At 38.5% G+C, this 15,040-nt stretch overlaps 1 protein-coding gene across 1 annotated transcript; it reads left to right on the top strand.

Moving 5' to 3' along the window:
• The first annotated feature begins 273 nt into the window (after nt 1–273).
• Nucleotides 274–13,593, top strand: tada2a (transcriptional adaptor 2A). The gene is made up of 15 exons (XM_004075321.4): nt 274–399; nt 790–896; nt 2,418–2,477; nt 2,559–2,650; nt 5,211–5,368; nt 6,023–6,111; nt 6,306–6,378; nt 6,469–6,532; nt 7,917–7,960; nt 10,836–10,946; nt 11,545–11,616; nt 11,793–11,925; nt 12,165–12,208; nt 12,337–12,416; nt 13,020–13,593. The coding sequence occupies exons 1-15, from the start codon at nt 375–377 to the stop codon at nt 13,203–13,205; spliced, it is 1,338 nt and encodes a 445-aa protein (XP_004075369.1). The 5' UTR covers nt 274–374; the 3' UTR covers nt 13,206–13,593.
• Nucleotides 13,594–15,040: the final 1,447 nt, after the last annotated feature.

The following is a 15,040-nucleotide window of genomic DNA, read 5'->3' on the forward strand; positions in this document are numbered from 1 at the left end:
AATGTAAAACAAAAATCTTAAGAGAAGGAAAAGAAAGTTAAAGATGAAATACCTTTTTATAAAAATCATTTTGCATTAAAATGCAATATTCCATGTGGCTTTTTTATATATTTCATACATTTTTTTAAACAACATTTGTTTTCTGTTCAAATTTTTGAGTTTCTTCTGCCTTTGTAAGAACCTATGAGGACATGGCACACAACTATTAAAACATAATAGTATATATATCATTTTGTGTGGTGATACACGACCAAAACTATCGATATTCGGAGCTCGATTAGTTATGACGTCATCAGGCACATAGCCGAGTTCTGAAAAACAGATCGACCCAAATTCAATTTTGGTGTTGTTATTGAGAAGCAAATAGCAATTAAATGGACCGAATAGCGTCTTTTTCAGGTACGTATTGGCATTATTATACACACAGTTGAATTTATTGCAGTTTTACCAAGTATCCATCGACTTTTTGGAAGGTTAGCTGTTTTTGTCCATAAAGCAAGGTCTGCTAAGCTATCTTTAGCATTAGCATCGCCGTCAAAAACAATGCTATTTTTGTTTGCCGCAGTGATTTGTTGAAAATATTCGACCTGTTGTTGAGACATTCAACATTATCATCATTTTCAAGCTCGACTAGTAAAGCTAGTCCTTCGCCCAAGATAACATCTGTTTTGTGCATTCAAGTTTGCCCCAAAATCACGACTTTAGGCTATATGTATCTTTTTTAACTGCGTGTTGTTACTATTAAAACTGTTACTGATAATATATATATAATTATTCTGTTCATTTTAGATGACCCCTTTGATAAACCGCCTTGCAGAGGCTGCTCATCCCATCTAACCGAACCATACATCAAGTGCGCAGAATGTGGACCTTCACCTTTTTTGTTGTGTCTTCAGGTAAGCCAGATGAGGATGCTTATAATTTGTTTGTTTTGGCTCTTTAGAATGTGTGTTTGAACACAAACCGAATAACTCAGCTGTAACTTTACGCAGACAGACCACAGTTTAAACACTTTGGACAAAACCTTACGATTTTTTTTTTTAGCCCAGTATTTCCTTGTTGTTGTTGCAAAACTTCTTGGCAATAAATGTTAGACTTCTGCAAAATTAGTTTGCTTTATATTTTAAATGAGTCCATATTTGTGAGGAACGCGCATTTGTGCAATGAGCAGCAGAAGGTATGCAAGGTTTTCCAAATAGCCAAACTGCTTTTATTTCTGTAGCCATTGATTGACCCTTATTTTTGGAACTTCTGGAGGTTTCCACATCAGTGCCCGCCCAGCACTGATCGCCTTCCACAGATTTCTAACTACTATACCTGATTTGAGAAAAAAAATTCAAATGAAAGAACATGATGCCATCCCACGGCAGTGTATAATAAAGAGGTGTCAGGGTGTTCCGTCCAGTTCTTTCATGTTCCACTGATTATCCTGTTTCTTAACAATTGTTTTATTTATTTTTTACATTGCCAATACCATATATCTTCCAATAGTGGCTGGTCTTCAATTAATGTCAGGGCTATTATTGGAGGATATACGGTAAGTCTTACATCCATTATTAAATAATATATTTATTGCCTTAGAAACATTATTACATTTGAGAAAAAATCATGTAGCACAAATTAAAATACTTTTGCACTCTGAATTTTGAATTTGTTCAAATAGCATTAGATCGTATTGCTAAACCAAATAATGTTTTGTATGTATGTTCTTTATTATGAGTGTTAAGTGTTACATTTTCTAGGGTTTTCTATTGTTACAAATATTCTATGATAGATACAATTTTATTAAAAATTAAAATAATTGACATATTTAATTTTGTATCTATAAAATATATCAACTATATATTAATAAGTACAGTTTTTAAATATAGTATTACATTCTGTAGTAAAAGGGTATTAAAAGTACATTACAATGTTGTTGATCACATTTCTAAATGTGTTTCTTAAAAAGTGACGCTTTATTATAGTTTTATAGCACACTGATATTATGAAATCTTTTAAAATTATTTAAAAGGATGAAGTCAAATTGTGTCTAACCTGGTTTAATACTGTGCTTTCTCACACACCTGTGTTGAATACAAATTCTTTTGTTAGTTACTTCCAAAAATGCACTTGTTTTTTCTTTCTAGATTAGAACTTTGTTATTTTGCAAAATGATTTCCTTCACTGTTAAATTAATGGGGAAATAAATGACCAGATCTTTACGATTGGGTTTATTTGAAAAATAAGCCACATTATAACTGCTGCTTCTTTCATGGTCGTCATATCGATACAATTTATGAATTCACTTAATTTGCATGTAAGTTTTACTTTTCTCAGTTAAGAAAACCTCCTCAGTGCATTCAAAGAACTTTTATTTAATGAACAAATCGTGTCTTTTACCTGACCAGCTTTACCCTGAACTTATTTCGTTCCAGTGTTTTACCAGAGGATTTGAATACAAGAAGCATCAGAGTGATCACAGATATGAAATCATGGTGAGTGGAGCTGCAGTTGAGTTTCTCGGGTGTAGCTAAACATCATGTTTAGCGGGCATCTTTTGTGTTACCTCGACTCAGACTTCAGACTTCCCGGTGCTGGAGCCTGGATGGACGGCGCAGGAGGAGATGGCTCTGCTGGAGGCAGTCATGGATTGCGGGTTTGGGAACTGGTAAGAGGTCGAAGACATTTTACCAGTGTTTTCTTTTTGAATACACTTATTTTTACTAACTTCAAAAAGCAAGTTTTTAATGTTTTATCATTTAGCTATTTATCATTGGTGTCATGTTAGTTTCATTGTCTTTTGGTTTCAAAATGTGACAATTTTTACAAGTCATTTCTGCTGTTTAATGGAAATCTCACATTAATTATTTAAAAAAGAAGATTGGTGAAAATATTATTTAACAGTGGTTATATTGTTTTTTAATTTAAGTGTAATTTAGTTACTGCCTCGAAGTTTGGGGAAAAGCATATTCTGTCCATATATATAAAGCCTTTGTTTCATTTACAGAAAAAAGCAATTAGTATAATCAACAAAAAGGCAGCAGAGAATTCACTAATAATTTAATTGATTTTTTAAAAACTTTATTATTCATGTTAAAAGCCAAATTGAAAATTCTCCCAAACATCATTCAATCCGTTTTTTCTTTTGTTTCATAAGACGATAGCGACAGGAGGAAATATAATTTGCCACTTGCACGCACAACTAATAGACACACATATCACTATATGCAGTCAATCTATGCAACTCACTGGACAGTACATTGAAAGAAACTACAAGCATAGTTGCATAGATTGGAAAAAAAAAGCTTAAAAATGGGATATTTAAAAAATACAAGCAGAGAACTGAAGTAAGACATCCACAAACGTAAGCTTGAGACCGAGCTGGGTTAAGGAGGGGATAGAAATGTAGAAATGTAAAGTTTTGTTGTTTGTGTTGTTATTAACGTCGCAATGTGCTTCTTTAAAAGGAACAGATTAACGTCATTTCTGGATATAGAGCGCACCTGATTATAAGCCGCACCCATTCCATTTTTAAAGGATAAAACATTTTGTACATACATAAGCCGCACCTGTCCATAAGCTGCATGTGCCCACATTGAAACATGTGTTGTAGAATGAGGATGTGTATGTGCTGAAACCACGAGCCCTGTGTGTAAGAAAGAGGGGAGAGCGTGCAGCGCTAGAGGGAGGCTGTCACTTACTCTTGCACTGCTAGTGCTCCTTCCTCTTACACACACAGTGCACTGACACACACATACTCATTCTACAACACCAATATAGTTAGTTCATTGATAGTAGTTAGTTGTTACGGTTATTTGTTAATAAAGATTAGTGCGTTGTAATTATTACTTGTACGTAGGCCTGCACAATATACCGCAAATTTATCGTTATCGCAATATCAAGCTGTGCAATATGCATATCGCAAAAGACAGCAAATTTGCAATAAATGGTTACCTTAGATGTGGCCAAACAATCTTATGGCAGCTTGAAGTGTTTAATGGATTGAAAGAATCCCTTTCTGCATTTGACCAATGAGATGGACCTCTTCACGTTGTTAACTAATCGGATGGCGCCCTATTATGTTGTATGTTCGCCTCCTATGTCAACAAGGGTCATTTGTAGTATAATTTTTAAGCTGTTGTAATGGAATGGGAATAATATTTTTGGTTGTTTTGCTAATTGTTTATATACTGCAAATTATATCGTTATCGCAATATTAATTACTAATATCGCATATCGCGAGTTTTCTTCATATCGTGCAGTCGTACTTGTACCGGTATTCATTTGCGACGCAGCCGCCGGAGGATTTTGTGTTCATCACAGCGGTCATCAAAAATCCCACACCGTCACAGCTCTATTCCAAACAGTGCCTGTGACATGGCAGCAATATGGTAGTAACAGCACTAACAGGGCTTGTTAAAAAAAAACATACCGGTAAAAGTCACTGAAAGAAGAAAAAAAAAAGTCACTGAAAGCAGCAGTAACTTATAAGCACGCCTCTGCGTGACACGCGCCTCCTGTGCACTGAAACCATGGAGGTTTTCCTCCTCAGTGTCAGATTGGAACAGCGTCAGATATTCTTCCCCACACTCTCTCTGTCTCTCTTTCGTTGTCGCTGTCATTGTCACTCTGAGGCAAATTCACTCCTGAGCCGGGTTTTCCAAACCCGTTGGTGATGGTGGATTTTTTCACACTGCTTTTAACGATTGGTTTTAACTTAAAGCTGCTTAAGCATTTCTTCTTGCATTTTCTATAATGAGGGTCTTTTTGTGCTATTCATTCCCAAAGCGGGAATTCACATTAAACTTGCGTCTTCCTCGACACATATACCGTATTCCCCCTGCTCGAGCGCCCCTAGCGGGCGTTAGAAAATATGCATAAAAAAAAGATAAAAATGCAGAAATTAGTCGCATCATTGAAGAAGCCGCAGGTTTGAAAGCGTGTGACAAAAGTAGCGGCTTATCATCTGGAAATTACGGTATATAAGAATTTTCTTCATGCTGTTCCAAATGTTCAAGCCTAAAGAAGGGCTAATTCATTTTTTTTGGAACCTCTACATCTGAGTACGGTAATTAAATGGAATGAAGGTAATAAGAATACCAGAATACTAGGCAGTTGCAGGTTTAATTAAAACTTCAAATTTGTATCTTTTAATCCGTAAAAACATCATCTTTCACACATGCCATGTTGAGAAAAGTCCTCTAATTGTCTGCGTTCATTCTTCTCAGGCAGGACGTGGCATATCAGATGCGCACAAAAACCAAAGAGGAGTGCGAGAGCCACTACATGAAGAATTTCATCAACAACCCCCTGTTTTCCTCCACCTTACTCAGCCTGAAGAAAACGAAAGATTCTCGTTTTGCAGAAGGAGCAATCCCCTTCAAACGTATGTTCCTGCATAGTGACTCTCCTTTCATTTGATTCTACAGAGAAGGAATGAGATGAAGGCATCGTGCATGAAGAAAGCACCTCAGTACATTCACATTTACTCATTTAAACGACACGCTAAAAAGCTGTTTCCTATAATGAGGGCAATGTGGGGTAAAGGGCCCAAAGACACACAATAACTGTCTGGGATTTGAACCCTTGACAGCTTGCTAATGCGTTAAACGTAGGCAAAGCTGATTGTTTGGGGTTTAATTGTGTTTTAAATCTGTTTTGAAGGCTATTGGTGAAGATATTATTTATTGATCATCTCCTCTTTAAGATTCACAACTACTTGTGTAGAAATACTCAGAAATGCAATTTTATGTTTCATTTTATTTATTGATGTAAAAGCACCAAAAACGTGATGTTCATGGGAGTGGGTCTTTAAGTCTTCTTAGAGGAAAGCTGTTCCACAGTCTCAGAATTTCCAGAAAAGATTAATGATATTATATCTACAAATAGTCTAAATGTGGACAGGAGCAGCAGGTAAAGGTGGTTGCAGTCAGTGTCAGAGCTTAAAAACAAATCCAAGTACAGTTTATTCACGAGTCCGTTTAAAAATCTTCACATCAGTGACTGTGAGATCTTTATTTTTTTGTGCACCACACTCCAGCCTGTGACGACCCGCCCCGGCCCATATTTGACTCGGTGCTCTCTCGGGACATGGCGGGTTACATGCCAGCCAGAGCAGACTTCATGGAGGTGAGGCCACTGTCATTTTTGTGTTCTAACGTAGCCTGTCCATGTGAATGAATTGCCACAGCAGAGCTGTGAGTGAGTATTATTGAACCGAGGCTCACGCCTTTGTTGCTGCTTTTGAGGCATCAGATCTTCTGCTCTGTGGACTTTAATCAAGCCAGTGGGATTCTCAAATCATCTTTCATGTGTCTCTTTAGGAGTTTGACAACTACGCAGAATGGGATTTAAAAGACATCGACTTTGTGGACGATGACTCAGACATCCTTCACGGTGAGATTTTCCTCTTTGCTCCACTGCGCTCTAGACCATAACAGCTATGAGTTTAATGCTCGTCTGGGATGTGTGCTTCTTTTTTTTCAGCTCTCAAGCTTGCAGTTGTTGATATTTATCATTCAAGGTTAAAGGAGCGGCAAAGAAGGAAGAAGTAAGTTCTTGTGCATTCGTCATCCTGTAATAACACCAGTTAATCAACAGATGGCGCCATAAGCGTCTGTTCTGATCTTCTGGAGATTTGTTTCCCCAAACACAATCTTCAGGTAGAACATAGCCAAAAACCCAAAAACCCCATCTTCTTTCTATTTAACAATTACGCATCAGTTATTACAAACAGTTATAATTTGATAGCAATAAAACTTTAAACAAAAATGAAGATATAGCAGAATAAGTGATGCTTTTTCATTAGACTTTTTCCTCAGCTCTTGTTAAGATGAACATCGTTAGATTGAGGTGAGAGGCTCTAAATGAAGCTACTTTTATTTCCTAAATATTTTTGCAGCATCGCAGGCAAAGGCTACGTCTTTGTGAACAGTTTGACTTTCTGCCCAGTTTTGGGCTGGCAGGGCAACTGTTTTTCCTGCTGGAAGAAAACACTTTCAAATTCACATGAACAATTTTTTTTCCTTCTCTTTTCTGCTTATCTGTGCAAATGTGGAGCTTTTTTAAGTGGTGACTTTCAATATTAGTACTTTTTTGTGTACCTTTAATATTCAAACTGGTTAAAATTATCTTACTGCATAAAAAATATGAAATCACAGTTATGTTTTACTTAAAATATATTTTTTTATTCAATGAGAGCTTTATGATTAGAGGTTGTTTTTTTTCATAGCCAGCTAATTTCTGTTCGGTTTAGAAAAGAAAATGTTGCAAGCAACTTTAAGTACTTTCATGGAAATAAATTTTTGATTCCTGGAACATGCTGGAATGTCCTATTAGGTTGGGCACATACCTTTTTTTAGACACTTCCTTTCTTTGTTTTTATTCCGGCAATAAACCTCTGCAATCACATTTGACAGAATCTGCAGCTCTCTCAAATCAGCTCCTAGAGACTCTTTAGGTTTTATTAAAAAAAACTACAAGTTATTCATGTTTATTTCTGTATAGATATGTGTGACATCATCAGATGTATTTTCTGTACAGCATCACCGTCAGAAACTGTGTTTTTAAAAATTATATTTCAAAGGAAAACTGTTGATGATAACAAATCAGATGGTAATAGTAATGTAAGCTCTGTCTTTTATCATATTGCAGACAGATAATCAGATCTTGTTAGTTATCCTGTACCAAATAAAAATCCTAAAAGGTTTATGTTTACAAATGTTTGTACTCAGAAGCAAAAGTGTCAAATTTTGTGGTGATATTGAAGAAATGTGTTTTTATTTGATAAGTTTAGTTTTTCACCGCCCTCAAACTGATTTATTTTTAGCTGAGTTCAGTTGAGTTCTGTGAATATTGAGTCTGATCCAGTGTTAGTCGAACTTTTGGGTGGATGTGAACAGCAGCAGCTAAACCGACATCCTGGTGTCTTTCAGGATCATCAGAGACCACGGACTGATCAATCTCCGTAAATTCCAGAGTGAGTCTCCTGCTGAGCCCCCCCCCCTCCCATGACGGTTTTCATAGCAGCTCTCTGCTGTCAACCTGGCGCTGACCGTGGACGCACACCAACATTTCTGTGGTGCTTTGTTGTGGAATCGGATGAAGCTTTAGCTCCAGGGCCTTTTTTTTTTTTTTTTTTTTTTTTTTTTTAAGCTAGTGTCCACCTGTTTGCGCTTTGACTCCAGCAAGCTGGATGATGCTTTGCATCTGTTGTTTGAGATATTTTCTTGTTACAAAAAGGGGAGGGCAGCTGTGATTAGATTAGTTCAGTCCACCCAGCCCACAGTCACACCTCGACGTGTTGCTGTGTAAAAAGCTGTCTGCGGTTTGGGAGTGGAACAGATCTCCTCTCATGTTTTATTTATGTTTCCTTCACCCTCCAGTTTGCCCTCCTCCTTTTTTTTTACCTTCTCTGCCTTATCTTTCCAGCCTTTCAAGACAAAAGAGAATTTGAGTGGCTGTAGAGCTGCAGGCTGGTTGTCATGGAGACTGTCAAAGTGTGTGAGTGTGTGCGTGTCTTTCGCTGTGGGCTCACTGTATTATGTCTCTGTGCTGCTGGAGGCAGAATGACCAGGTGGTTATGTTTGTGTGCTGGAATGAACGAAGCACACCGGTCCTGCGCTCTCGTCTCCATGTCGACCAGAATAGCTGTGCTCTGTGTTTTCACTGTTGGGTGAGGAGCATGACCTCAGGTGAGGTGGCAGCTGCTAATTAAGGCTGAAGTCCTATGGTCGAACTTGACCAGGGCGTGTGCGCGGCCACTCCTCGCGTCACAGCAGCTCTGCTGCCTGCTGTTGACGCTCATCTGTTGCTCGGCAACAAATGGCGCCGGCTTTAGTGTGTGTCCGCCTGTTGAGTCAGTTAAGTATGGCAAATGCACATCAGCAGAGCGATAAAACGACAAAATACAGTGAGGTTTTTTTGTTTCTCTCTGATGCAGCAACATAACTGGATCATTCCTTTAGGTGAACACGTTTGAGTTTTAAATACATTTATATTTTAATTGCTTTGCAAGTTCTAGCACCTAAATCTGAAGTAATACATTGAAAAACATAACGCATTTACAACACATAAAGTTATTAATGTTTCCTTTTTTATTAATGTATTTAGATTTTTCAGTGGTTTCATAAATGAATTCTTAACAAGAGAAGAAGCCTTCCTCAGCACCGTTGTCTCAGAACAACGGGTCAGAACCAGACTTTTGCAGAACTCTAACAGACTGAAATGAGTTGGATGTGTGAGTCGTGCAGTGAGGCATTTAGAACTATGGCTCTGAAGGATGATATCCCTCCTCTATAAAAAAAAGCACCAATCTACCAACATCAGCTGCAGGTTTTGTTGTGTCATGCAGAGTCGGACGTCCTGACTGACCCCTGAAAGGAAGGCACAAAAAAAACACTTAAGAAAGAGAGAAAATTAAGTAATTTAGGTCCTTCTTTTATACATTTAGTAAACCCTGAACAACAAGAATACAGAATATAATTTACAAACATTCCCATGTGGGTTATTTGACCAAGTGTTGTCCTCCTCCAGCCTTTTTTTTTAAAACTATGGGAAATAACTTTGACTTCCAGATTGAATCATGTTAGAAAAAAATGTTGTCAGGTCAGTTCACAAATTCACCGTTCGGGGTTTGTTTTGCAAGAAAATTGCTGTCCATTCTATCTAATGTAAAGTAGTCCAACAACAATACAAAAAAACCCACAATTAAAGTCTAATTCTAACATGTTTTTCATTTGTTTGAATGGATTTAAGATCCATGACAGCTTCTTCTTAAAGTGAATATTTAAAAACTTCAATAATGAGGTTTTTAGATATCGCTCAATTCATACACTTTTTCCATCTCTTGCTGTCAGCGGTTGTGACATCAGAACACTGGAAAATGAAAAGTGAGAAAAGGAATCACAGGTTTAATACACTTTTGATTATTGACTGAAAAGCAGCTTCCTTTAAAGTTTCTAATCAAACATTTTCTGATTGTTGGTTTGACATGTCAGAGAAGCAACACAGGCGGAAAAATAATACAGATTTCATATTACCTGATTGAGTTATCACTGACTCAACACTGAGGCAGTTTTAATCACAGGTTTACAATCTGATTTAATGTGCATTTTGACAAAATTCAATACATTATAGATTTATTTGGTCATAATAAACACAGTTTGAAGGAAAGCTGAACAAAAATTGTAATTTTTAATTTAAAACTCAATAGAAAAGTCAGTTTTTGCTCTGACAAAGTACAGGGAAAATAAACATCAACAAATATAGAATTTTCTAATGAAAAGTTAAATCAAATATTTTATTTTCAAAGCCAACTTCACTTATGAATGTAGAGAGGGCTGTCATGCCATTTCCCAACTAACTCGGTAATGTATGAAGACACAGATCAGCCGTGTGTTAAAAGCCTGAACAAATTAGGAGATGTAAAAGTTCTTTCCATGCAGCCCCGTCAGTGAATCCACAATAACTGTGATATCTGAGGGATGCTGCGACGCAGCGCAACAAATCTCCACCAGGACAGAGTCAAATGTCTGAAAGATTTATGCTGAATTTTAGAAGGAAAAAAATTTCCCTTTTCTGTTAAACACTCTCCAGCACAGCTCCAACGAAGGAACCAGCTTTCTGAAATGCTGAAGATTTTGTTTTTTGATGTTCTTTTTTGTGAACACCAACCTTTTTAAGGGTGAGAATGAAAAGTTAAATAGTCAACAGACTGTTGAGAGTGCAAATGCTAAAACTACAAAACAAACAAAAAACAATTAAATTCATCAATCTCACACTTCCAAACATTTAAAAAGGTCTAAACGTGCATTTTTTGCCCTGAAGCATTCGTTCTTCTCTGCCTTTGATAGTGCTGGAGCGATGCTATCCAAAGGAGGTTCAGGAGCTTTATGATGCTATGAGAAGGTTTGCCAGAGTGGTCGGGCCAACGGAGCACGACAAATTCATCGAAAGTCATGCAGGTCAGTGTTCAAATGTCGCAGACAGCCAGAAGTTTTAGGCTTTATCCTGAAAAGGTTAGATTTAATGAAATGGTTAGAAGACTTTCAGAAGCAGTTTCCACACAGATGTCTCACTGGTGCTGCAGAGGAGACCTTCCCTTAAGCCTCCTGTTGTCGTTTTCACACAAGCACGCCGGAGCGCCATCACGCTTCGGCGTGCTCGTGTGAAATGAGCTAATATTCTCTCAGGCCTTCTGGAGGACTGACCTCCACTTTCACCAAAGCTGCTCCATCTGTTGCAGTCCTCCACATTTTCAGTTTGCTATTACACAGATGGTTGTGTCCCAGATTGTTTGGTGGCTTTCAGCAGTTGCCAGGCAACAAGTGTAGAATAGAGACAGTTGATGTGAAGAAACTCTATTGCCTATAAGCCCTGCACTCAGCCTTTTTACTAAATAAACACAACATGGTATTAATTCATTTAAAGGTGTTTCAGTTCATCTTTGGACTTTGCTGTCGTTTGAAGGGGTTTTTGCTGTTCTGAGGGAATCTGACCTGCAGCTGTGAGCGGTCAGGACTGTTAGGTGAACTGTCTCCCTTCACCTCTGTGTCTTTACAGTGGAGTTTGAGTTGCGGAGAGAGATCCGCAGGCTGCAGGACTACAGGAAAGCAGGAATCAAGTCCTTCTGCAGTGAGTCCACGTTGACCTCATCTTAACTGTACTTGATCCTGAAGCTGCACGCATGAGCTGGAAGCTTTTTTCCGCTGACTCGGCTTTGTTCCTCTTCTTACTTTCCTTTGGCCTAAAGCTGAGATGACAACAGGCCTTTTTAAAATGAAATTTTGGCTCGTGTGTCTCCGTGTCAGGCGCAAAGGTTTATGAGCGAGTGGGGCGGCTGCGTGAAGAGGAGCGGAAGAAGAGGACCATGCTGAACGATGTGCTGCAGTACATCCAGGATGGCAAAGCCTGTCAGCAGTGGCTCAGCAAACAGGCAGCAATGTGAGTCTGAAGTGGTGAAGTGGAGCTCTTTTGTTTTTTAACACCTTGCCACTCCGTTTCATTTTATTTCTCTAGCCATTCACCTTTCATTTCATCCAACCTCAAAATAAAACCCATATTACTCTGATTTTTCCTCTTGTTTGTAAAATATGTTTTTTGAGCACCTAAGCGTGTTCGTGTCATTGTACGAACACAAAAGATGAAATTACAAGAAAAATGTCTGTTCTTTCCCATTGCAGAGATGCTGGCATTACTCCAGCCGTCACAACAATCACAGTTTCGGGTACGAAGCCTTACCTCTTTTTCAGACGCACGTCTAGAAAAAACTGATCCTACTGTTGTTTTCTTCTGGAACAAGCCTCCGTTTGTCTGCCTAATATTATGCATGCGTGATTTCTGGGTCCTGCACAGCAACAGGTAGGAGAAGCGCCCCTCCTCTAAACCTGACTGGACTGCCGGGAACAGAGAAGCTCAATGAGCGGGAGAAAGAGGTACAGAGCAGCCATGTTTTACCATTTTAAAAGACCCGAAAGATTTCTCTTTTTGTTTGTTTTCCCTGCCTGAACCCACAGCAAACAGATCAACGCCGCTAACAATTATAGTTTTTGCAAATGAGGTCAAATGGGTTTGTAAACTATACAGGGTTATTTTTACAAAAAAACCTCTTATCATCTGAAGGAGAGACTGAGGTTTCATCATCAGGTGTGACGTTATTAACTTTAAGGTATATTTGCGCTAGAATACTGAATCTGTAGTTGTTATTTTCTGTCTTGAGGTAAGTCAAGCTCAACTGTCTTTATTTATTTACCTCAGACATTCCATAGTCAGGACCATCTTTAGTTGTTTCCTCCCAAATACAATGATCAAATCTGTCTCTAATCAAACAGGAACATGTTTTCTTTGTGACGTATTATTTATATCTTTTAGATACTTAAGAAACAAGCAGAAACTAATAATTGCACCACAAAAAGCTGCATTGGAGAGCAAGCAAAAAAAACAACCCTCAAAAGATCAAATGTCTGTGTTTCTGGTCGGAAGCAGCCCGAGGCTTCGAGCAATTATCGTCGTTTGATGCGTTTGTGTGTTGTTTGCAGTTGTGTCAGGTTGTGCGGCTGGTGCCCGGAGCTTATCTGGAGTACAAACAGGCCTTACTGAACGAGTGCAGACGGCAGGGGGGGCTGCGGCTGGCGCAGGCACGAGCGCTGATCAAGATCGACGTGAATAAGACCAGAAAAATCTACGACTTCCTCATCAAAGAGGGCTACATCACTAAAGCATAGCCGTTCAGAGCAGACTGCAGGAGGACGGTCACCGCTCTGTTTTATTCTTGTCACTGTGACGGTATTTTAAAAGGTGAACTAGTTGGCTGCTGTTTTAACGTATGACAAAGTGTTCAAACATATCTGTTTTACTATTAAAACTAATAAAATGACATCTTAAAAATCCACATCATAATGAGGGTGTATTTATTTTTCTGTCCTAAGTGTTAACCATAAATGATTTTGGTGTAGCATGTTGCTGCTTCTGTTGCAGTCGTTGGTGAATTTGTATTTCTTATCCTTTCCTTGTGTATGTGAATTAACTGTATTTCTATGATATCATCGTTTATTGTCGTAAAAATGTGCTGCTCTATTCACAGAATGGAATAAAGGTTAGTTTTCAAAAACATTTTTGCTCATGTGCTCCTTTTTTTCCTAACTGTTCTGCGATTGGTCCAAAAGCTGAAGTGCTGCGTGAGCGCTGGGTGTTTCAAGTTGAATGTGGCGAAACGTTGGTTTACTTACCGTACTCTCCACATCCAACCAAAATGCTACAGCGGCTGAATAATATTAGTTTATTTTTAGCTGTACTGTAGTATCAGCTTTTCTGACCAGGAAAAACCCAGTTCTTCACTGCAAAAACAAGCCCTTGAAATTTTTAAATAAAAGATAATTTTACTAAAAACAACCGTCTTTACTGTCTTAAAATTTAGTTTTTGCAGTGTTGTCGTTTCTGTTCTGTTTTTCTACTTTTTTCATGGAATATGAACCAGCCTCAATGAAAACCAGAGTTTACAGTCAGTTTCCTGGTTTGTCTGTAAAAAAGCTTTGAGATAAAGAGAAAGCTCTGATCCGCTATCTAACGTTATCACAATAAGAAAGATTTCAGTGATGAAGCCAAAAACATCATCAGCAAGTTAAAAACTGATTTTTGAACTTAAGCATTTTATTGAAATCATATACTTGTAAGATTGATTATTAGACTACTGTGTTCACTAAAAAAAACCTTCCCTTAAATCAATATGACAAAAATATACATGTGAGTTGGTTAAACATTATCAAATTAATTTCATGAAGAATCTACAAAAATGTATGCCCCTAATGAACCCCTAAATTAACGTGGCGGGGGGTTAGTACTTAAGTGATTTTTATAGAAGCTAAGCTGTCTAGGACAAATGCCCCCAATGGAGTCCTTAAAAACAGAGTGTGCTTTTTTTGCACAGACTGATGTCACCAGATCCCCACCCTGAAACCATGCCTGGGGTTGGCGCTTGCCAAAAACCCAACTCAGAACTGGATGAAGAATACAAAAAATGTCATCTTGACCCCACTAGACAGTGCGCTGAACCTTTTTTCTTCAATGATGTGATCTTCACTGGTGTCCATGGATTACATGAAATCCTCTTCACCTTTATCCACCTTTGTCATGGTAGGGAGAACACGTCAATCTAAGGGTGGGGTCATCTGGACCCCTTAAGATAGCACAAGGATTAAGTTGCCCTGGGTGAGCGGTGGTCGGCTTCCATTGGGTTTGCTCAGAGCCTCTCAGCTCAGCCGTCTTGTCGAGGTTCAGCCTGGTGAAGGAGAGGGCCGCTGCACCACTGGGTCCTTGACTCAAAGGTGCTGCAGGATTTCTGCTTGTGGGCCAAACAGCAGTACAGCATATGCAGCCACCTTGGAGTCTATAGGAGGAGTCTTAGCAGGTGATGCTGGCTGGAGACTTTTGATCTATGGGAAACCTGGAAGAGTGTGGTCAGAAGAAAGAGGCTCCCTGATCTGAACCCAAGTGGTGCTTTATGTTTGGAGTTCTGTTCCAGCCACCCGAGGCTGGAAGTCAATGAACAAATATGTAAATG

This window comes from Oryzias latipes, chromosome 13 (assembly GCF_002234675.1).
Source record: "Oryzias latipes chromosome 13, ASM223467v1".
NCBI classification, from domain to species: domain Eukaryota; kingdom Metazoa; phylum Chordata; class Actinopteri; order Beloniformes; family Adrianichthyidae; genus Oryzias; species Oryzias latipes.